This window comes from Gavialis gangeticus, unplaced genomic scaffold (assembly GCF_001723915.1).
Source record: "Gavialis gangeticus isolate Ggan-Ray unplaced genomic scaffold, GavGan_comp1, whole genome shotgun sequence".
In the NCBI taxonomy this organism is placed as follows: Eukaryota; Metazoa; Chordata; order Crocodylia; family Gavialidae; genus Gavialis; species Gavialis gangeticus.
In genome coordinates this window covers 95,419,244-95,443,769 of record NW_017729022.1, presented here as the reverse complement: position 1 = coordinate 95,443,769, position 24,526 = coordinate 95,419,244, and the positions used below count along the sequence as shown (strand labels likewise).

At 41.6% G+C, this 24,526-nt stretch overlaps 1 protein-coding gene across 12 annotated transcripts in view; it reads right to left on the bottom strand.

The window, feature by feature from the left end:
- The window catches only part of SOX5 (SRY-box 5), a 671,039-nt gene that overhangs the window by 37,938 nt on the left and 608,575 nt on the right, over positions 1-24,526 (bottom strand). For all 12 annotated transcript variants that reach the window (XM_019515645.1, XM_019515646.1, XM_019515641.1 and 9 more), the window contains one exon: positions 3,978-4,155. In XM_019515645.1, the coding sequence (XP_019371190.1) occupies positions 3,978-4,155 (178 nt within the window). The remainder of the gene's footprint in view (positions 1-3,977; positions 4,156-24,526) is intronic.

Below are 24,526 nucleotides of genomic sequence, written 5' to 3'. Positions count from 1 at the left end.
CCCTCCCCCCCCCCCCTTTTTTTTTTTTTTAATTACGAGCAGAATAGGGCTGGTGTTTCAGTCTCCTTTGGAAGGTTGAAAGCAAAAGTTTCTGTGGAGTTGGAGGCCAGGGAATAAGATCAACAAATACTTCTCAGTTAAATAGCCCAAAACACTACCAGTGTTACATAAAATTAACTCACTCTACATCACTTCTTTTTATCTAATGACCTAACTCAGTAATTCCAGGCCACTGACATCTTTCTCACTGTAAGGAAAGCTGTAACCTGCACCTACTCAACAGTATCAAGGCATTCTCCATCCTCCCCACTCACTGCAAATAAACAAATTGCTTGGTCCTTCCCTCACCTTGCATCTGTTGCTGTTCAAGCTTGCAGTTTGTCAAAATAAATTAAAAAGCAAACAAACTGTGATACCAAAATCCAGCAATGCTGTTGATTAGGCTAGGTATAGTACTTACAAAATGCAGCAAAGCTGAATTTGCCTAAGAAAGGGGATGCATGCCTTTCTCTGGACTATTTGTGTTTTTCTGAGTACCACTACCTTAAGAAGGTTCAGCACATGACGGGGAATAAAAGCAAGCACCCCTTAAGTTTTTCTAAGGTGCCAAGATGCTTGTGTGCATGGGGAAATGATTAATATAGATGTGTGTTGAATGTAAATTATTATTTAGGGTAGCAATGAATTACTGACAGAGGGGAGCTGCATTACATACTATACATTACATACATTGCACAAGGATTGCCAGGACACCATCTAGATGTTAGAGAAAATGGGGAAAAATGAGAAATTGTTTCTGGTTTTAACAAGTAGAAATATACCTGTTTCTGAAAAGAAACACTTGGATAGAAAGGTGGGAAGGATATTTGAGACTACTCAAGGTATAGCATGATATACTGGGTGGCTGAGCTGGATCAGGCCACGTGCCCTACTTGACCAGCTACATACTCTACACTCTTTCTGATATGTGCAAAAGGTTCACTTCGCTCAGATACAATTGAACGATGCTGTGAACATAGCATCGTTCAGATGTATCTGAACAAGGTGAGCCTGTTCAGAATGTGGAGCACAATGCTGAGCACTGACAACAAGTAGCCTGAAGGACTCATTTTAAAACAGGGCTTTTATGTGAATTTCATGCTGGGGGAAGGTGCTGGCCTATCGGCAGCTCAGGAAAGTGGGTCTAACCTCTTCCCTCACCCCCTTGAGAGCTCTGGAAGCCTCTTCTCATTCAGTGTGCTTCAACCCTTGTACTGGGTCCCTGGAGGGATCTATCTTTCAAGGTGAAAAGGCAATTCAGTTTCCCTACCCAGTGCTGCGCAGCCCACAGGAACAGAACATCTGGGAATTCTCTTTGCGGCCTAGGTAATCCGGGAGGCCTGGACTGGCTGATTTTTTAATACAACTTGCTTTTTACTTTTTGCCTTGAGAGCAAAGAGGGCTATCTTACTTTTGTTTAAATACAGAAACAAACTGAAAGCAGCCACAATCCTAAATGCAGCAGATGTGAAGAGGTATGTGAGCATCAGTTAGGGGACAGAGGCCCTAACATAAGAACTTGTTTTTACATGGTAGTGACTCTGGCTGGATCTGAATTAGTTACCTAGCAACAAGCACTAGTCTCTAGACTTCTTCCTATGAAGCCTTGCATTCATCCAGTCCTCCAAAAAAAGGACAGATTTCTGATAGGAGCAGCCTATGTCTGTCCACTTCTTATACCACATTGAAAGCCAGCTTATCTTATGCAGTATGCGCAGTGATACTGTTCAGCAACCTCAAAAAGTCACTTTCCATATTTGTAGCTAGGAGATATACAGCCGTGAACTCTATGTCATTAACAATAACTTAAGTATGTTATCTTTTGCTCCACAGTTTTCCATGGTTTATTAATGGTATAACACATTAATTCTTCTTACAAGAGTGACCTTTAAAGCTCCATTCATCCTCGCAGCTTTTATCCAATTACATTATCACTCATTACAGGTACAGCATTTCAAAATCTGCATTTTGTTGAAAGGAGAAAAGTAAATTGCAGGGGTCTCAAATCTAGGAAAAATACCAGGAGGAAAGAGAATGAGGACTGATCAGGAAAGAACAAGAGGTGTCATGCCACTAAGATGCAGGTCAGATGCTTAACTCCATGCCTAAATATGCTGTTCGCCCTCCTAAGCACAAAGGTTTTAATGTGAAAAAAATTAAAACTCAGTCCTTTGTACATGGAGAGTAGCAGGGCCAACCAGATTAAAGATGCAAATACATTACTAGCCAAGCAAGTTAAGGAGTCTAGGTCTAATAAGAATAATACATAACAAGTCATGCATTAACAATTAACAATGGGATATTTATGAAACATTTATGAAATGTTATAGAATATGTATACCAGATAAAATACTCTTATGGCAAGCATAGGAGTATTTTCAATTTGTTACATGTAACCATCACTCTCATCAGCATTAATGGTAATTATGTCTGCATACCGAGGTTTATATTTGAAACTCTGGACATGTGTGTGGGTGTCACTGGTGCATGCACAGTTGGAATATGGACCACACTGAACTTTAGTGGAGTACATATACATTGTAGGGAAAAAAGGCTCAAGGGCTCAAAAGATTTCAATGCAATATGAAAATAAAAAATAGCAAATAGCTGTGCTAAATTAGCCCAATGGTCCACTTAGTTCACTGTCCTGTCTCTGACAGCAGCTAGCACCCAAATAATTGAGAAGAAGGTGAATGAAATCTTATAGTGAGTAAACATATGAATGCCTCATTCTACCGCCTAAAAATAAGAGACTGAAACTCAATTCAAGTTATATTGACCCACTTAACATTAAGAATTTTAGGGAAAACGATCATCTTTAACACTTACACACATATGTGGAAGTACTTCTGGTCCACTTCCAGGTCTACTGCTGAATATACTGCCCCCCTCCCACTCCATGCCCCCTGCACCCCACTGTCTCAGCAATTGGCTGGGGGGGCGAGCCAGGTGGCCACCCAGACCCAGGAGGCACCAGTCGCCAAGCCAGGGGGAACACAGGGGGGGCCTCTGGCACAGTATCTGGTAGACCTGGAGGTACTTCTGGTCCACTTCTGGGTCTGCAGCTGAGCATGGTGGGGAGCTCCCCATGCTCCTGTGGGACACTCCATCTGCCCCACCATCGCAGCATTCACAAGCTGCCTGGTACCTTGAGGTATGTAGAAAAAACATTTAAAGCTGTGTCTATGTCTGAATCATTGCATTTTTCTGAATCTCTCCAAATTGATTTGGAGGGTTCTGATTTGATTTGGGGAGACTGAAGGGTCTCCTAATTCAGTTAAGGTTCAGAGATTTGGCCACCGAATCGGGCTGAATCTCCACCGAATCAAATCAGGGACCAAAGCTTCGCACAGCCCTGTTAGAGAGCACCACCAAAGCAGCTAGTCAAACTATTTGCAGGATACAGTGTAAAATATGTTGTGAAATGAACCTGGTTATTTTTCAGTTAGCCATTAATATTTTCTCTGGTAGATTAAGCTAAAATAAAGCCCCATGCAGCTTTTCAGTGGACTATGCATTAAACCTGTAATTTTCTAAGAAACTGTATGCATATGTAGGCATATAACTTTCAAGATTTTTTTAAAGTTTATTCATGGTTTTTTAAAGTTTATTCATCAACTGCTTATGCTTCTAAATAACACAGTAAAATGTCTGAATTGCTGTAGTACAGTGGTTGCTATTAAAGAGTCATCATTTATTGACTTCTATTATATATCAGTCAGGTCATCATACAGAGAAGTAATAGAGATTTTTTTCAGTTCTGATAGAGAGGTGGGATTTGTATCATAAACAGCTGAAGTCAGCAGGAGCTTTTCCATTGACTTCAATAAATGCAGAATAAGGTTCCACCTGTAATACCTTATATGCTACTGTGTGACATCATACTGATTTTTTAATAATGACCATTCTGCAAAAAGAACAAAAGAAGCTGAACTCACCTATTGTATTAGCTCTGGCTGAAGGGCTAGCTAATGTTGCTGGCACAGAAGATTTAAGTGAACTGGCCCCACTGTTTATTCTCAGAGCTGGCATATGAGGAGAGGTGGGCGATGTGGGAGATTTGCCATCTGATGTCTTGGGCTTGGCTGAGAGGTTCAGTGGCTGAGCCACTTCATCCTGCCAAAAGCAGAAGAAAATAAAGAATATTACAACTATTCTGCTCTTGCCACAACTCATCCATGCACAGATAGCAATTTTCAGTACATATGAATCTGCAAAACCAGTGATCTTAAAATCCACTGCAACACTGCCTGTTGTATCATCATGTTATATCAACTGGAAATCAAAATGGCACAGGAAAGAGAACTTCTGCCTGACAGAATTAGAGAACATTCCTTCTTTGTGCTCTGTTCCTAAGAGTTTACACTGAATAAAGTTATTTGCATTTACAAAATATATTACTTACACATTTAAATGGGGAATACATGCAGAATAATATTTTGTCATTTAAAAAAAAAAGCTTAAGATGATGGATAAATGCACTGAACACAATCTTTGCCTAATATTCAGCCCAAATCCAAATCAGTCCTCTTTGGTAGTTATAAAATTTGGGTAAATTTGTTTCAGTGGATGAAATTAATTTTTATTTCAGTTCCAGTGTCTCTTTCTCTGAACTTGCAAGCAGCAAAAAAGCAGAAAGATAATTCCTGGTTAATTGTTATCCAATCAGAACCAGAAAAGACTGTTTTGCAATATTTTCAACTTCAAATCTTTATCAGTGATTTCAACAATTTTAAATAAGCATCTACATTGCTGAATTTTTATATGAACCAAGCAAATTACTCCTTTGGTAATATTGAAAGCCTAGGTCAAATTCACAAAGAATATGTAGATACTGCTGAAATCAACGGGATTGTCACCTGCTTACTATGGGTTTTGGGGTTATAGATACACAGCAGTAAACAAGAATGAGCAATAAATTAAATAAATCCTGGTAACATAAGCCAGAGCTAACAAAAAAACAAAAGAAGAAGGATCCATGAAATCCTGTTTTCCTTTTTAATGTCTGGAACTGATAATTTGAACCTGGACCTTTCCACCATGTACTTACCTGCTACTAGCCCAGCATGCCAAATACACAATATGTTAATGATACTGTTGCAGAACTCCCCAATGTATCAGCTTTCCTCTGCCATTTGTGAGTTAGGAAGACAGACCATCCTCAGTTTAAAGGAACTGTACAGTCATACCCATGCATTCTTGCATGGGCTCAGTTATAGACATAGTAGGGTTGATTCTGATCTCCTTTCATAAGTTTTACTTTGGTTATAAGTGTATTGACTCCTTTGGAACTACCCCTGATTTACAGCAATGCAAACGAGAGCAGAAGCAGGTCCATAATATCTGACTGTTATATGCAGAGACAATTTCTACTGCTACAATAATTCCAGTTCTGTGACAGGAAGTGTACAGCAATAAACAAGGATTTTTCCAGTGGTCTATAGAGCAGTGTGTTACAGAAATATGAATCTCTCCATCACCAAGCAATCTACATATCATTTTGCAAAGCACTGTTATATTCCTTGCAATTATCCAACAAGCAAGCACTTTTATGATATTTGTATATTTGATTATTTTTACACTTTTGTAACTGTCACAAATGAAAATAAATTACAACTTAAAAACAAAACAATAAGGGGAATAATGGACACAAAATATTCTTACAGTGCTATTCAAGCTGTCCTAGATGCAACTTCTGCATCATCATCGTCAAAGAGTGAATACCATTTTTAAAAGTGACTTGGGAACCTAGGACCCACTTTCAAAAATTGCTTAAAAATTCAGGAGCCAAATCCCACTGGCTTGCCATAAAACACAAGTTTGTAAGTCCCTTGCTTGCTTTTGAAAAGTTTACCCAGTTTAATAAACATTTTTGGATTGGAAAAGAACCTGCTTTTCTTAAAAATCAAGAAATATGAACATCTGTCTCAGGATTGAATTTATATCATAATATGATTAAATTTCTGTATTGCTAACTAAAATAGGGTTTATCCTAATGTTCCAATGTTTTCAATAGAAAACAATAGTGTAACTGTGTTGGTGAAAAATCTATACAGGAATAGTTCATCAGAAAGCACCACCTAAAAATTAACCAACAAATCCAACAGCTCCATGTTAAGGAGATGTGCAGATGAGCATTCCTGGCTACCCAGAAGAGAATACAAGTAGTGCAAACCTCCCTACTAGCTTTTCTCCATTCAGTCTAAAAAGGTTTTGATTAGCTGAACTGTGCAACATGCTGTCTTTCCATTAGAAACCTGACTGAGACCATTGCTTTGTTTCATACAGGCCACCAAACAGCCCTCATATGGGAATGGCTTATCTTCACCTTCAGTCTAGGCTGGATTCAAATTTGCATCCTAAAGCAGTAGTTCTGAATACTTTTAGACTCAAGGCACTCATCATGCCAGCTCATTTTTGACTACAGAAGAGTAATGGAGCAGTTCTTTTCCTGCATAGAACTCAAAAAGACCACAACAGGTCAGAATGTTTTAATGCTATGAATTCCCATTTGAAAGCTCTTGATTTATCTTGTGAATCAATGAATCATGTTTGCACACCTGACAGTGCTAACATTGCACGGCACCATGCAGTACCCTTGAAAGGATTTCAAGGCACCTCAGGACACTACGACACCCTTGTTGAGAATCACTGCCCTAGAATTTCAGGGCTTTTTGCCATGCCACTGTATCATCAACAGCTGGTTATCTAGTCCCAAAGAGCTGCCCATCCTTTTCTTCTATTTTTTTTATACAGTGTGATGTACAAGGTTTTGTATTAGTTCACTAAAGAATGGTTTTATTTTTTTATGTTTAATTTAATATAAGTTGGAAATGAAGTAGGTGGTCTCTCTGTCCAAGGCATCCAGTGATGAAGCTGTTTGTCTTGCAGCTATTCCTGGTGCTAAGAATGCTCGTCTTCATTCTAGTCAGCACAGCTTTCTCTGGAGCCAAGAAGTGTAAGGCCTTGTGGAAATAATAGAAGTTGACAGTTCCAGAGCTGATAAATGTCATTCCAAATTGTCCCTTCATTCATTTTCATTGTGTGTTCAGGCTAATGGTAAATTAATCAGAGGTCACACAGGCTTGTATAGGAATACAGAAGTATGAGTAAACAGTTTGGAGCTCTTACATGTATTTACAGTGTGATATTATTTCCATGTTTGGATTTCATAATATTTCAAAGAACCTTCTAAAACCCACATTCAACCTGCAGCGCCATTGAAAATCTAGTCCAAGTTGGATCCTGAGGTTGTATACATTAAAGTAGTTCCACTGAATCCACTGAAGCTATGCCAATTTACACCAGGCAAAGATCTCATACATAACAAATATTTTCAGGGCAGGACATAATGTACAGTGGTCTTAAGTGTGAGGATCTCCATTACAACCCTAGTTCAATATTCAGAGAACCACTTTACTCTTTCCCTGCTTGCATACATACATCTCAAAATGGTCTGGACCAGATTCTAATCCCAATTAAAATCTGGAAGAACTGTATTAACTTCATTATAGATTTACACCAACATCAATGAGACAAGAGCTTAGCATTTAGTCTTCTACCATTATTTTTTTTAACTAGTACAATATTAGGTTTTAACTAGTACAGTATTTTAACAAGTGCAGTATTGTTTTTTATCTAGAACAGTATTAGGTTGCCTTGTTATGTATTATTGGGACTAACTCTCATTTGTACCAAAGGCCCATTAAACCCTTTGGCAGTGAAAAGGGACGTAGGGAAAATAAACATTAAATCTAATATGTTCACTTGAAGTAGACTGTAACTTTAAGGCAAAAGAAATTTTTTCCTAGAGGTATCAGAGTCCAGCACTGATCCCCACACTTACTTTTATTGGTGGAAATCCAGAATTGTTTTGTCCTCCGCCTTTTTTTTTTGACATGCAGAGTTATTCTAAGATGCCACTGATAAGAGCAGACCATTTTTTAAAAGAGTTAACAAAGTCAAACATTTATTTATGTATCAGCTGAAACGATTAATGCTTAGAGCAGAAGACATTAAGACCCAAAAGGCTTGTAATAATATAAACACAGATGTGATGAAAGTAAAATATGATCTCGATTAAAGGTTATGAAATGTTTCCTTTAAAAAGTGGCATGTTTAGTTAACAAAACAAAAAAAAAATTAAGAAATACATTTGGAGAATAAAGCAGAAACAAAAACAACCACGAAGCCTGCTAAAATGAAGTGCACACAGCAGGACCAATTCATTGTTATGGAGATTCAGTCCCATGTGCCATGGTGGTACTAATACAGTACTTCTTTCACACAGACTTCGTGTTTTGCTTTCCTTGGATGAAAGACAAACATTAACCATACCAAAACCTCATTAAATATGGGGCTGAGGGAATGTCAGATCCTACATCTGATCTAAATTTATGCACCCAGTCCTGAGGCTTACTATGAGTAAAAGCAAAAATGCAGACCTGAAACTGCCTGAACTGTACTGTTGGGAGGTGTATGGGGGCGAAGTTGGGGAGAGAATGGGAAGAGTGATGCAGGGGAGGGAAAGATACTCAGTATCCAAGATCTGAATTTTGCTTCTTGGAACCAGCTGGATTTGAAGAGCTTTGAGTTTTTCAACTGAAGCATAAGGGTTAAGTAGAACAAAGCTGCCTTCTGAGAATTTCTAGGTGTTTTACAAACATCATTTAATTAAGCAAAATGCTCCTTGCCCATGTTATAATATTTATATGGCCCTCTGCAAATGTAAATTGTTATTTCAATAATATGAGTACAGGTGAGAAAAATAAGGTGGATAGAGATCAAAAGACTTGCTCAAAGTTATGCAAGATGTCAGTGGCAGTCTTAAATAGAACTTAGGAATCCCAGCTCCCAAAGTTGCCATAACTGTGCCATTAAATAGCCAATTGTAATGAGGATTTCCCTCATGTTTCCATGGGACAGGTCCTACAGTTTCTATTCATCCCTTAGGCAAAAGCCCCACTGAAACCAATTGGATATTTGCCAGCATAGCGATGGGGTATGATTTCCTGAGTCTCTCAGAAATCATTTATACAAATAATGTCACTTCATATGGTGGGAACTGATTGAAAGAGAGCTGACCTAGAAGAGTACATCATTCTCAGAAAAGGATCGACACCAGCGGGGAAAAAAATCAGAAATATTAATTTGGATTTTCTTAATTGAGCTTCTTTGCTTATTTTACAGGTTAACCTACAACTAACATACAGTTATGGAATCACTTAGTTCTTCTTTAAATCCAAGCACTGCCTCACACAATAGCACAAATTAAAAGGTCTAGGTTGTACAGTTTATTACAAAATCATGAACTAGTGTACATCATCTGACTGGCCATACAAATGGGCTTCAATGACCTGGCATAAGCACAACCTAGTGTGCTCTGCTAAAGAAGCTTTTCACAACCTCTGGGAACACATTCACCACATATTGCTGCCTATTTAAATGACCTTGATGGTACAAATCAATGCCAAATGAGTTAGAAATAAGAAGCCAGATAAAGGGCTTCTCTGAGAATGCATCTCTCATCTCTCCAGAAACAAAACCACAGACTCGCTCCCTCACACTGTTTCTGTTTCATGGAGATCTTCATTTCAACAGAAATGCAAAATATGGAGCACTTACTGGCATGTCTGGGGAAGAAGACAATGATGCTATTGTTGCATACTGAACAACAGAGCCAGACAGTGGCTTATCCATCCAGTGCCTTGTTTATCCAGAAACGTCTAACCAAAACATATCAATAACAGAGGTGCTATTGCATGAACACACACGCACACACATCCCCTTCAACAATCACTACCCCCTGAGAGTACACTTGTCCACACACAGAAAGATAATGGCAGCTTTTCCCCCACAGTCACTCATTGTAAAATTATCAGTAGTGATGATAAGAGCTGAGAGGTAAATGCAGTTGTGAAACATGTTGTATAAATGAATCATGCGCTGATATTATCCTCACTGATGAAATAATTGTATTAAATTAAGCAGAGATGTTCACATGACAGGATGGCTGAATTAGATAATGCTCATCTGCAGCTGCACCTCCTCCTGCCACCTTCTCAAGTTTTGATTAAGAATAATGCATCCCTCCCTCCAGAGGTAGAAATTTATGCATCTACACAGCAGACCCACAGAAAGAAAGGGAAAAAAATGGATAGAGAGACACCCAGTAATGTTCTGAGCATTAAAGCAGCAGAAGTTTAAAGTCACAGAAGAGCAGGCTTATGCTTTAGATGTACAAAAGTCACTGAGTCTGAATGTAAAACTAACAGCTGCGGTATGAAGGATGGAAGACAGGACATAACCAGACCCAGGCAGCAGAGAGAAAGGCACCAAAAAGAAAATCCTAGAGGAATATTAGAACAAAGCTGTCCTCTACCCCTCTGGCCCTGCACACTGCATATGCTGTTCATTAATGTGCAACAGCTGCAAGTAAAGTTCAGAGTGAGTTTCTGTTTACTCCTGAAACAAATTATTGCTATACATTTTGACCCCTAAATCAAGTGTAAATGCCTATCTATTGTGTTGTTTTGTTGGGTGTATTAGTTGTCTGGGCTAGAAGATGTATGCTTCTGACCTGAATTCTCCAACCAAAGCTGGCATTTCTGATCACTGCTGGTATTCTCCGAATCCTACTCTTGGAATTACAGGCAAGGTGCTGCCTTGCCCTAGGCTATCATTCCTCTGGGTTCTACTCTTAGGGCATCAGTTCAGGAACGAACTGAGCCAGGTTGGTGAGGTATGCACATGGTGGGCATGTGCTGTTCTTGAGATGCTTGTCATTCCATTCCTCTTGGTTATTGAATGTGATTTAGAAGGGCACAAGCTTAAGTCAGCCTTTGACCAACAATTTGAGAAGCCTCGATGAGACATCAGCTGCAAAGTCTTGTGGAGTCTTTGGCCTATGGAACTGGCCAAAATTCAATTCAATCAAATTAATCTCTAGTGAGCAGGAGGCAAGAGTTACTGAATCCCCAAAGTGATCAGGGTTGGCTCCTGACTTCCAGAACTATTCTTAGGATTTTGCATGTTCCTGATAAAGTCATTCCTCGGGGCACTCATCCCCTCTGGTTCATTCCCTCTTTCCCTTTTGCCCCTAATCCTCTTTACTTTATGAGGTATAAGAGAATTTTGGGACAGACTATCAGCCCTGTCTCTACCTGGACTGGATGGAAAGAGAGCAAGCATGCTGATCTTTGCTTTCAGCCTAAGAGAAGATGGAATAAGTATAGTATAGGTAAATCCAGACATCCACAGAACTCACCCATTACACGGAGCTGTATCGGAAGGAGTCCTAATTCCTCCAACAGCTCCCTCTGCAGTAATGTTACTCTCCACTACCCCAACAATGTAGGCACAATAGAGTCCTAAATTTGTGACTGTTCTACAACCAAGGACTGGGAATGGAGAGTTTATTTGGTGGCAAAATCCAGTTTTCCACATTTCTATACCGATTTTGCTTCTCTTTGACCCACATCTCTTTGGGTGCATCTACATGACAATGCTACATCGCTGTAATGACAAACTACATCACCGTAGCTTGTTGCTATGGTGACCTAGCATTGGCAGGCAGGAAGCTATGATGCAGATGCTACTGCGCAATAGCATCAGAAACAACCTGTGCAGCACCAGGACTGTGCAGTAACAGCAGTAGTAACAGCAAATACTAAACGTCCTGCACACTTGTAGATGTGCCCTTTTGAGTCCCATTGAAGTCCATAAGAGTTTGACCCTGCATTTCATTGGAAGCAAGGGCCCTCAGTCCTCAGTGGATTCTTTCATTAGCTGGGTGTGAACAAAGCCACAATTCTTTGACAGGCATTCTTCTGCTGTCTAAGTCCTGACTATGGCTTAATTGCACCCTTACCCCCTACTGCAAAGAGTCTAATATCTCTTGTGTCAAGTTGAGTTTCCTGGTTTTGTCAGTCTACAATTTTGCTGCACGTCTTTTTGGTTGTTCATCTTCAAGTCACTTCAAAAAGGGCAAAAAAGTGAAATATGCTGCAGGTAGAACACATGCTAGGCTGCTATGAACTTATGCAGTTAATTCCATGTTGCACTTTATCTGTCCTTTACAGTTTGTCTTAGTAAGCCAGCTTGAAGCCACGCAAATAACAAAATGCTGATTTAAATTTTTCAGCTCTAATTCCTCCTCTCCCCACCACCTTCCCCTTCTTTTGTTCTATTTGCATGAAGTCTGGCTACCTTGGTGTGAACATGGTCTCCAATTACAATGACTTGCTTGGCTACCTGGAAACTCTGAGCTTTTCTCTTGTCTATTCCATATGCTAGTCTTCTAGGATGGAGAGTTGCTATGTTGTTTCCCTTTTGTGTCTGGTATCTTAGTTTCCAAGCATTTTATACACAATTCATAAACAGACATGGGGAGAACAAGAGAGGAGCTTGTTGAACAGCTTGCAGGCAAATCCTGCTTTCGTCCACAGAATGGAAACCCTCACTGTAATGTCATTAGTGTGTCTGTACTCTGTTTGGGTGTGGAGGAAAATATAAGATGCTTCAAAACCTCACAGAGGCCTGCTAGATCAGGGGTGTCAAACATATAGCCTGGGGGCTAGATCTGGCCCATGGAGGCACTCCATCTGCTCTGCAGAATTCAGAGTCCATAAGCCCTCATGGACATGATCTTTGGATGGACTAAAGCCACCACTTATCCCATACCAGAGCCAGAGACACTGTATACCCTGAGTTGGAACTGCTATGTGGCCCATAGCTGGAGGCACCATAGTCCTCAAGGCAGAGAAACACCATGCCTAGGGTTACCATATTCCCAGGTACAAAAAAGAGGACACCTCTTGGCAGGGGGGGTGGTCAGGGGAGAATATGTTGGAGGGGGCAGCAGTGCCCTGCACCTGCTCATTCTGTTGCCCCTCACTGACAAGTCACATGCTCCCCTCCCATGCTGCTGCTGCCCTTCACTCTAGACCCACTGACCCCAGCCCTGCCTGTGCCCCTCACTCCCAAACAGCAGTACCCTGCCCCCCACCCCTTGCTGGTGCCCCTCACTCCTGATCTGCAGCCCCCTAGCACTGCCAGTGCCATGCAAACCCAACCCAGTCACCCATTCCGTACCCCTCACTCCCGACCCACAGCCCCCTAGCCCTGCTGGTGCCCTGCACTCCCGACCCACAGACCCCCGTCCCCTGCCCAGCCATGCTGCTTACACACACATTCTCTCTCTCTTGCTGGCTTGCCTGAGCCTGCGCGGGGAGCACATGACCCCCGACAACCAATCACCTTGCCTACTGCTCCCAGCCTGAATCAGCCAGTCTGCAACAGCAGAAAACCCAGACATTTGCTCTTTTTGAAAAACACCCACCCGGATGCAGCACAGAAGTCCAAAAAAAAGGACATGTCTGGGAAAACCCAGACATATGGTAACCCTAAGGTACATGCCCTGAGCTAGATCCAGACCACAAGGAACCCCACCATCTGAATCTGGCCTGAGACATGACATGAGTTTGGCACACCTGTGCTAAGCCAGAGAAGATAGTTTTAGTGTCATGGGAACATGACAGGAAGTACATGGGGAGCCTGGTGAGGAAATGTATGAACCCATGAGCACTGTGGGAAACATTTCCAAATCCAATCAATCTAAAGGCAAAATCTTCTGCCCCTATGCAATAAAATCTGATCTGAGGCAGGACTTCATCCTCACCAGTTGGGCTGACTGTAAATACAAAAATCTGGAAAAAAACCCCTAAAGGCCTTGGGAAAGTGTGATCCCTGGCCTGGGATCTACAGGCATTTATACATGTGCTCCAGGAGTTGGGCTCAGGGGGAAGGGCAGGCTCTGAGAACCACTTTAATTAAAGCACCTGGAGCATCTTGTGTATCAGGATCCCTGTGCTTTAAAATAGTTGTGGGGGTACTTTAACTAACTCATTTGATGAGCTTTAGTTAAAGCACCCCCACAGCTACTTTTAAGTGCAGGGATGCTGATACATGAGATGTTGAAGACTGCTAGAGCATGGTAATTGCCATGCTCCAGCAAACTCAATTAATAGATTCATAGATTGTAAGGGCTGGAAGGGACCTTGCAAGATCATGGGGTCCAGTCTAGGTCTAGGCAGGAAAAACAACTGGGGTCCAGTGACCCCAGCAAGGTGACTGTCCAGTCTCCTCTTGAAGATTTCTAGGGTAAGTGATTGCACTACCTCTGGAGGGAGCCTATTCCACAATCTGGACACTCTAACTGTGAGGAAGTTTTTCCTAGTGTTAAGCCTCCAATGTTGTTTCCCAGGAGTTTGTGGCCATTACTCCTGGCTTTCCCTAAGGGTGCCCTGGCCCCTGATGTATTCCCCTGATATAGTGGTAAGACTGTACCAAGTCCCCTCTCAGCCTTCTCTGTTTTGGGCTGAAGAGTCCCAGGTCCATCAGCCTTTCCTCATATTGCTTGCCATGCAAGTCTCTGATCATATGGGTGGCCCTTCTCTGGACTCTCTCAAGCTTTTCCACATTCTTGTTGAAATGCAGCACCCGGAACTGGATGCAGTATTCCAGCTGCATTCTCACCAATGCTGAGTGAAGCAGAAGAAAATCTTTCTTATCAAAGCTTGAGATGCATTGATTGATGCATGCTACAGTACTATATGCCCTGCTGGCTACAGCATAGCACTGATGGCTCATATTCATACTGTGGTTTATTATTACCTCTAGGCCCCTTTCAATCTGGTGCTGGTCAGTTTGGTGCTGCCAAGCCTGTAGGTATGTAGGGGATTGTTCCCAGGTGGAGCACTTTACATTTCTTGATGTTGAACTTCATCTGGTTCTGATCCACCCAACTTGCTAGCCAGTTTAGGTCTGCCTGTATCTGCAGCCTATCTTGAAGCGTGACTATGCTCCCCCATAACTCTTTATTGTCCGTGAACTTGTCTAGGGAGCTCTTCACCCCCACATCCAAATCATTGATAAAGATATTGAAAAGAACCGTACCAAGCACTTACCCCTGAGGGACACCACTGGCCACTTCTCACCAGGACAACATAGATCATTAGAACTCTCTGGGTCCTGACCTGCAGCCAGCTTCCTACCCACCTGACTGATAAGCAGTTAAGCGCACAATCCTCCAATTTTCCCATGAGAACATCAAGGTATACCAGATCAAAGGTCTTTTGGAAATCAAGGTATACAATGTTGCCCTTCTCTCTCTCATTCATGTGGTGAGTTACCTGGTCATAGAAGGAGATGAGATTGGTAAAACAAGACCTGCCTGCGATGAAGCCATGCTGGCTGTTGTTCAGAATCCTACCTTCTGCAAGCGTATCGTATATAGACTCCTTGATGAATTTTTCCAGGATTTTCCCTGAGATAGAAGTTAGGCTAATTGGCCTATAGTTACCTGGGTCCTCTCTCCTCCTCTTCTTGAAGATGGGCACAACATTGTCCCTCTTCCAGTCCTCAGGGACCTCTCTGGAGCGCCATGAGTTTTGGAACAGTTTCACCAAGACTTCTGCAATAACTTCGGCCAGCTCTTTCAGCACTCTCGGATGAAGTTCATCCGGTCCTGCTGATTTATATATGTCTAATTTTTTTAAATCAATCACACATTAGTTCAATGTCAATAGTAGAAAGGTGATCATTCTTGCCACACCAATTCTGTGCCCTATCTGGCATGATTTTCCCTTTGGCCCAGTGAAATACCAAAGCAAAGTAGCCATTCAGGAGTTCAGTTTTTTTCTGAGTGTCAGTAACCAGCTGTCCTGAGTTGTTGAGCAATGACCCCACACTCCCATTTGTTTTCCTCCTATTCCCTACATACCTAAAGAAGGACTTCTTGTTGTCCTTTATTTCCATTGCTAATTTAAGTTCAGTTGCCGGCCACCATTGTTGTATAGTCCTCCTTGGGGACTGTCCCAAGCTTGCATTGTTTGTACACTTCTTTCTTCCTTTTTAAGAGGACCATGATTTCCTGGTTTCTAGCCCTTTCCTCCATATGGGAATGCACTTTCTTTGTTCTTTAAGTATTGTGTCCTTAAGGAACAACCACTCTTCATGTGCTCCTTTTGCCCTTGGTCCCTGGTCCCGCAGCACTTCCCCTACTATTGCCCAGAGCTTGTTGAAATTTGCATTTTTGAAGTCCAAGACTTCATTTCTGCTATCTAATTTTCCTGCTTTGTGGCAGGCAGTAAACATGATGGCTCCTTGCTCTCACTCAGATTGCCCTCTATTTTCAAGTCGGTCACCAGATCATCTCCTTTGGCCAAGACTAAGTCTAGGAGAGCATTGCCTCTGGTTGGCCTGTACACCTCCTGAGTCAGGAAGAGCTCTTTGATGCAGGACAGGAAGGAACACAACCAATCTGACTTGGCTGAATGTTCCTCCTAAGAGATGTTTGGATAATTGAAGTTGCCTATGATGACCATGTCCCATGCACTCATGGCTTCTGTCAGTTCTTGAGAGAACTCCAGATCGAGCTCGCCCCCCTGGTTTGGTGGTCTGTAGTATACACCTACAGTTAGGTTTTTCTCGCTGACCCCCCACACAGCGGTTTGATCCAGAGGGTTTCAAACTGTTCTTATTTGGAGCTGATGTTGGCCTCCAAGGAGGTGTACTGCTCCCTTACATAGAGACCTACACCTCCACCTTTCTTTCCTACACAGTCCCTTCCATACAGGGTGTAGATCTCTATGGTTACATTCCAAACATGTGAGGAGTCCCACCAGGTTTCTGAAATCCCTCCTAGATCATACTGCCCACTGGAGAGTAGGAGGGCTAGCTCCTCCTGCTTGTTCCCCATGTTTCTGGCATTAGTGTACAGGCATCTGAGTTCTCCAGCTGAGACCCTTGACTTCCTGTCACACTGAAGGAGAACTATTCCCTCAACTCCTGCAAGAGGGGCACTCCTAGAGTCGCCATCTACAGATTTTTCTTGTATGTCGGTCCCTGGGCATGCTCCAGTCAGTGTTTCCCCGTGCCCCAGCAATCTTAGTTTAAGGCTCTATCTAGAAGATCAGCCATCCAGTTAATCAAGCCTGCTCTGACACACTGTAATTACAACATGTTGGAGCAGTCTCGTTGCTTGTATATCAGCACCCTAAGATTTTGGGGCTCCTAAGCTGAAAACAGCCCACATAGTGATTGGTGATAGTAACCCAGTATGTGTAAAAAAAAAGATCTTTGTTTACTTGAGAGTGAACCAACTCATTTAGTCTCTGAAATGCACCCACTCCCTTCCCCTTTCCCCCAGTTGCATTTCCATCTTATGGCTTTTTATGGAGCTATCAGGAAACCTCTGAAATGAAATCTCTTCATGAAAGGCAAGCACAAGCACCATGGATAGGCAAAGAAACCTGTTCTGATGAGATAGCCACTGCAGAGTTTTGCTAATGGGAGAGGTTTAAATGGAGCAAACTTTAGGTAAACATTCTGACTTGTGGATGTTTATCCTAACTGGACTCAGATTTCTAACATAATATTCACCCATTGTCAGCATAAATAACAATGCTTTAATTTTCATTACTCTGCCATTTGTGCAATTTGTTTTGCTGGAGTGAAGTGAGCAGGAGTGATGCTTCCTAACAGCCACACTTACGCTGAAGCAGGTGAGCTTTCAGAACAACCAGAGGCAGAATTACAAGCATAATGTCCTTTAATATTTGCTTGTGCATCATTATGAAAATGTAAGTTCCCACTTGTCAGCATGTTATGAGTGAAAACAAAATATGACATCTGCCCAATTCTTCACACCTTGCATAGGGAAAGAAAACATCACTAAGGCCCCTCCTGAGTATATCCTGAGAGTGGGAGGCTCTGTGATGGCATATGGGTTTGAATGTAATATTTTGGTTTTAAATTTGTTCATGTTGCTATACTGTTGTGTGCCTCAGTTTCCCTTGGCTATATAAAGGGGAAGAATGGGTTAAAAAGACAGTGAAACCAAGGTTGTCAACCCTACTGACACATCAACAAGGTGGGGATGGGAGACACATAGGGCAATTCCAGGGAAGCTGAAGGAGCTAAGCATGACAGTGGTCAGGGTAGGGTGCACTAGCAGAATGCCTAGCTGGTTGGGATGGGACAGGCTAGAGTCTAAAGAGACCAGAACAGCTTTAGAACTTGGCTGTGTAGCCTGCAAAGAGAACAGCTAAGCTAACTTTGAGGTGCTCATGTCTCTGTGCGGGCTGGATTATGGACAGAGGGACTGCTTATCATTTGGAGGGGCAGAGAACTTCTAGCTGGGTGACCTTATGCCCCAATACGTGCCTTTATTGAAGAAAGACCATCTGCTTTGTTCCTTGGAACTTCAACAAGAGAAAGGCTCTCTCTCAGGACATGAACTAAAAGCTAGTTCCTTGAGTCAGGGCCACGGACAAGGAGTGAAGGCTGATGACTGAAAGGTCGGGGTCTCAGAGTGAGACGGAGCCAGGGCTTCTCTCTCTTCTTCAGATGCCATGCCTGGGCTGGTTTCAGGGGGCACTCCCAGAAGGCAGACAAAGCTGCACTAGTACCATGCAAATACTGCCATAGCAGGACTCCATGACAGACTCATACTGAGAAAAGGATAGATGTGGAAGAGATGTAATGAGCAACTGAAGTTAATTTAGTTAGCATTTGGGGCTTACCTGTACCTTGTCCCAGATGGGGGTAGCTTTTAATTCCTAATAATTAAAAAGTAATTCAGCTGTATTTCCCACACCAACATTGCTATTCATGAAGTTCTTTCCTAACTAGGCTCAAGGTAGTTGCTAAACAGAAATCAAGTGTCTTAGGCACAGGTCAGGAAGGTTTGACAAAGTTACCAGAAGTCATCAGGGGAGGCCAAGACCAAATTTTCCATGCCTTTAACAACAGCAGTCATTTCATATGAAGTAAATGTGCCACAAGAAGATCATACAGTTAGAAGAGAATAGAAATCTCTCCAGGATTAATGGTTTGTCCTCCTTCCCCCCCGCCTCAAAATCCTTTGCTGAAATATGTGGCACAAATATTCATGAAGTAAAGCTCACAATGTGCCTGTATCATTATCCTTATTTTACAATACAGGAGACTGAGGCACCAAGTAGTTAAAGGGCCCTCTACATATGCAGGTAATGACAAGATGGGATATAATGCATGATCAAGACAATTGTGCCTCCTGCCATGTCACATATGCACAGGCAAGAGGTGTGACTGTGGGACTTGTATGGATCATGTATTAGATGCCATTGTGCCTTATTGCCAGTGTAGGAGAAGCCCAATTCTGGGCTCCCCCGGTACTGGCAAAAAGTAAGCTCTCGCAGCCGCAAGGGTGCATCATACACTCCCACTGCTGGGAGCCCCATCAGCTGACCTGGGCTCCTAGGCATGGGACTACCACAGGGGTGCCTATGCCTGGGAGACCACAGCTGCTGCAGTCTCTCAGCTGTGGGGGCACATGGAGTGCCCCACAGCTGGGAGTCCTGTCAGCTGGGAGCTCCCATGCTAGGGATGCACATGGGTGCCCCCCCCCCAACTGGGAGCAACGATCAGCTGATGAAGCTTCCAGGCACAGGGGCTCCTGACCACATGTTCAATTAATGGGGTAACAGGAAGCAACTACAAAATTAGTAGACTTATTTTGTGGAATAACTTTGTAGCTTATTTCTCTTTTTATCACATCATTAATTGATTGAATGCGTGGCTGGGTGACCACTTAAGTTGTGATTAACTGGTTAATTACGCCTTAAGTGTAACATCTAGATGGAGCCTGAGTGACCTTCCTATTCTCATACGGCTGCTATGGAGCAGAATCTGGAAGAACAATGCTTTGGTTCAAGATGCTGTCCCCTACAGGACCCAGTATCAGCAACTTCAGAGGTGGGAGTGAGAAACAGTAAGGAAATACAAAATAGCTTGTTCTAGGAAATATTCTTCCTAACTCCCATTAGTTAGAAACTAGTTCATGCCCTGAAGCATGAGGGTTTACATCCCTTCTAATATACCTTGGTTATTTTTTTTAATCCTTATTATAACAGTCCTGGATACAACACCCAGAATCTTGACTTTCATTGTCCTATTCGTAATAACGTACATTCCCTGTCTGCATAAAGCATGTGTAAAAAAGGAGTTAGACTTTATACTGGATTTGGTTTCCTGCCTAAATTGAACTCAGCAGCCTACCCCCCTCAGGCTAATAATACCCAGGAACTGCTAAGCAAAATGAACAGCAATGAACTAGAAAACAACAAAACTCGAAAGGATGGGAAGGACCTGGAAAGAAATAAAACAAGAACCCACAAAGCCAAACAGCATTAAAAACTGGTACATTTTAAATGAACAACAAGAAAACAGAAGCCATGCTGATCAAAGTCTACCACCTCCTCTCTGTTGTGGATGACACCTATGCTGGGAGCACACCAGCACCTCAACCCCACACCTGCAAAAGGAATTAATTTCAAAAAGATGACAGACCAAAGCACACTGTATCAAAACAAATTAGCAACAGACCCTTTATCCTGCTGCGGTCATATAAGAGAAGTAAAAGTGCTGTATGAAACCTAAAATTCAGAAGAAAACAGCTGCGGAAAACTTTAGAAGAAATGAGTCAAAAGAGCTTTAAAGAAAAAAAATTTCAAACAGCTTGGACAACCCACAATGGACTAAGAAATTCCTTTTCAAAAACCACCCATGTTTCCTCTGACTTTGTATATCTCTAGGTAGTCCAGGCAGCTTTTGCGTCAACGCACAGGCAGCTACATATACAACAGAGTATGCTGTGCACTGGTAGACAATAATGCTTTTATTTATAGATATGTACAGCTCTATGAAACAAGTGTCAAAATATGCTTTCTAATGGTAGAAATGAACTGGCTGACAATTTATTTTTCAAACTAATAGTTTTTAAAGGTAACCTATCAACACAAACTCAGATATGTCCCTGCAAGAAGAGGCTAGATTGTCCTAATCCTTTATACTGATATCTGCTGTTGAAACCATACAGGAGTCACCATTTACTTACTGCTCTCTCATTGCGGGTCAGGGTGCAGCCCTTTCTCAGGAATTGAGGGCATCAGAAAGATAAAATTGAAGGAAGAGGAAAGATGGTTTGGGGATTAAGGTTCACATAGAAGTTTTAAAAAATCTAGGTTCACATCCTAATTAAAAACAAACTTCTTTTGGGATCTTGGATAAGTCACTGAGGGCCTGATTTTTCTGTCATATTGCACAGTGTGAAGTCATTTATACTAGTGAGAAGTGGATGCAAAATGCTACCAAAACCAAACTGCACTCAAGTAAGTTTCATTGGTGTAACTGATTACTACCAGTGCAGGGTGATCTCTTTGGCTGCTTGCAGACAGGGAAGAAAACAAAACATGCTTACTTTAAACTTGGTGTGCTCTTGCACCAAGCTGAGCACATGCCCAGAAGAGGCAGTGAATTAGTTAGACCTGGCTCTGCAGCATCTGTATAGATCAGGCGCTTTAGTAGGACTTTTTTCACACTTTTATCCAATAGCTGATTGAATCAGCTATTAGATAAAAGTGCCAAAAAGCCCTGCTGAAGTGCTCAATCTATATACTGCAGAGGCTGGGTCAAACTAATACACTGCTTTTTCTGGTAAAGCGCACTGGGGGGGGAGGGGCGGGCAGGTTTCACATCTGCAAGCAGCCTTTGCATCTTAGTTCTCTAGCTGCATGCTGGAGATAATGCTTCTGATCTACATGTTGCACACTTACACTAACCTGCCTTTACATCACTCTGGCAATGTCAAGAGGTATTAAAGGGGGCATAAATCAAATGTATGCCTTTTGGCTGTTTAGCTTCACCAGTTTACAGTCTCTTAAGTTGAGGCAACGTTCTAATATATAAGGAAACACATTATTTTTAAACTATCCTAGTAATCAAAACCTTTTGGAATGGAAATAAACTGTAGTTACATTTTTATTCAGTAGTGCTAGTGACAGGATACAAAAACAACAGACAATAAAGAAGTGGTTTTGTGCCAAATTTTACCCTTACTTGATGATAGGCAACAGGCCACATTTAGATGTTACTCCCGCTTTCCATTGATGGAAGTAGACCCTAAAGCACTAACCACTGGATTCATTAATAAGAGCTACAGCTTGATCTTGTGAGATGCTGAACACTTGCAGTTTCCATTCAATGCAGATGCACAGCAACTCTTAGGGACAGGCCCTTGGAAGCAAAAAACTAATCACAGTGTATCGGTCATGTTATTACATTGTAGAAACTCACCATAATTCATTACAGCGGTCACGAGAATTATATGGATTAATTTGATATCAGACCACAAAATTACAAAAATTATTGTGTCAAATTAGGGAGGGTTTTGTATGTTATTTGTCTTGTAATTTCCCAGAAGATGCATGGATCTATACACAGAGTATAGTTTATAACACTCCTCAAGATGAAACAATCAGTTAACACTGGACTTCTTAAAACCTGAAAGATGACAAATGCCTTAAAAAAATCTTTCAAACACCCCCAGCATCACACTGCTAGGACTGGCCTATTCTTTTCAGATGTAAAACAAATGTCTATTTAAAAACACTTCCAAATGCATTTCCATCACTCAGCCAGAACACATTCACCTCCCAGAAGCTAATACTATAAGATATGGAAAGAGCAATAGGAGAGACCTTTAGTCCACCTACTAGCTTGACCAAAGGCAATGAATCGAGCCCTGGCTTATTTCAAGTAGGCTCAATTGTGTCAAAGGTTACCCACAAGCTATTTCTTGATGGTTTATAGCTGATGTCTACCGATCATCTTTTATTTTAATGATAACCTCAGTGCAGACATTAAGCAATTCTTTGTCTTCATGGCAGTGTCCAGGAGGGAAGTTCATGTCTCTAAAAAATTCCAGGGGGTTGATTCCCTACATATGTACATAGCTGGCTATAGTCAGCTTTAATATCAGATTTTTTTCTCTTCACCATATCTAAGCTGCTACATTTTAGGATTTATTCTGTGCACATATCCTAGAGTACTGTCTTGAAGGTATATGCTACTAATTAGTTATGATCAAGACAATATACTAGTTTGTACTGAAATCAGGTGAAGTCAGTGATTTCAAAGACAATATACAGCATGTTGGCTCCTGTTTGAACCTAGAGAAGTCTATGAAGTGATTTACAAACTATGTGCTGTATATACCATAGGAATCTCACCATCCAACAGTGACATGTAACTATGTGAGGGTGAAACACAACACTGTTTAACAGTGCACAGGAAAGGGAAATGGGGCACAGTGTGTTGAAACTAAAAAGGGAATTTTAGTGACTTCTCTACTGTCCAAATTTGAAATGATTTTTCACAAATCCAGAGGTATAAACCTCTATTTGTCTTTTTGCCTTTGAATATTTGTGCTCATTTTTCATATCTCCTGACAAAAAAGTACATGGCTATTTCATTCTTCACATGCTAGCCCCAGTAAGGGAGCACTTTGTCACACAAGTGAATGTTCTTTGGTGTGGCAACATTACATCAAATCCAGTGATAACCTGCAGTTACTTCCCAGAACTGACCTTGTATAAGATCATTTTCATTTTCATTATATGTGAAACTGCAAAGTTAAAAACTTTAAACTCTTGAACACAATGGGTAAGAAGTCATATGGCATTATTTGGACTTTGGACATCACAAATTGGATGCCATCTTCCAATGTCAGATCCCCCTGATTCAAATTAGGTCCTTGTCTTTCCTAAGCAGTATGTTGCATGTACAGTCTGGGTACCTACTGATGTTAAAAAACAAATTGGAGACTGATTAATTCATCATTGAGTTTAAATACTGGGCACAAATCCAATGCTCTAGGATATATGGCTATTATTTTAAATGGCCATCAACAGCCAGATACTGTAACCCTTCGTACATAAGTGGTCTCAAAGAATGGGATCCGTTTAAGGATGAGTTTGGAATATCTTATCACTAGGGTAGAAGGGGTGGCTAATTCACTATCTAAATAAGATCAACAGAAGATAGATGATGCAACCATTATTAGGAATATGGAGCCCTCCATTTTTTGTGGTTGGTGTGTGCATGCGCATGTGCATGAAAGACAGCTGTTTCTGCAGTGCTTTGGGTTAGGAGGGTCCAGAGCAGGAGCAGAAGTAGGGTTGAGCAAGTTTGGAAAGCTAGACACTGAGTCCAGGGTCTTTCTAACCCATAAACTCTGCAGAAGCTAGGAGTGTGTTAATACAGATAATACTAAACCATAAAATCTTATGTTATCACTAAAACAGTCCATGGCCATGTTAAAACTGTATTCATTTATAACCGTAAAGTGAAGTTTGTACAGTTCTTAAATGTCTATAACCCTGAAAGAGTTTCATAGATTCATAGATTAAGGGTCGGAAGGGACCTAGTAGATCTTCTAGCCCGACCCCCCGCCAGGGCGGGAGAACAACAAAAAACCCCAAAAAGAGAAACGGGACTCAAATGAGTCCAGCCAGGTAGGCATCCAGCCTCTTCTTAAAGACCCCCAGGGTAGGGGCCAGCACCACTTCCCTTGGAAGTTGGTTCCAGCTCCTAGCCGCCCTAACTG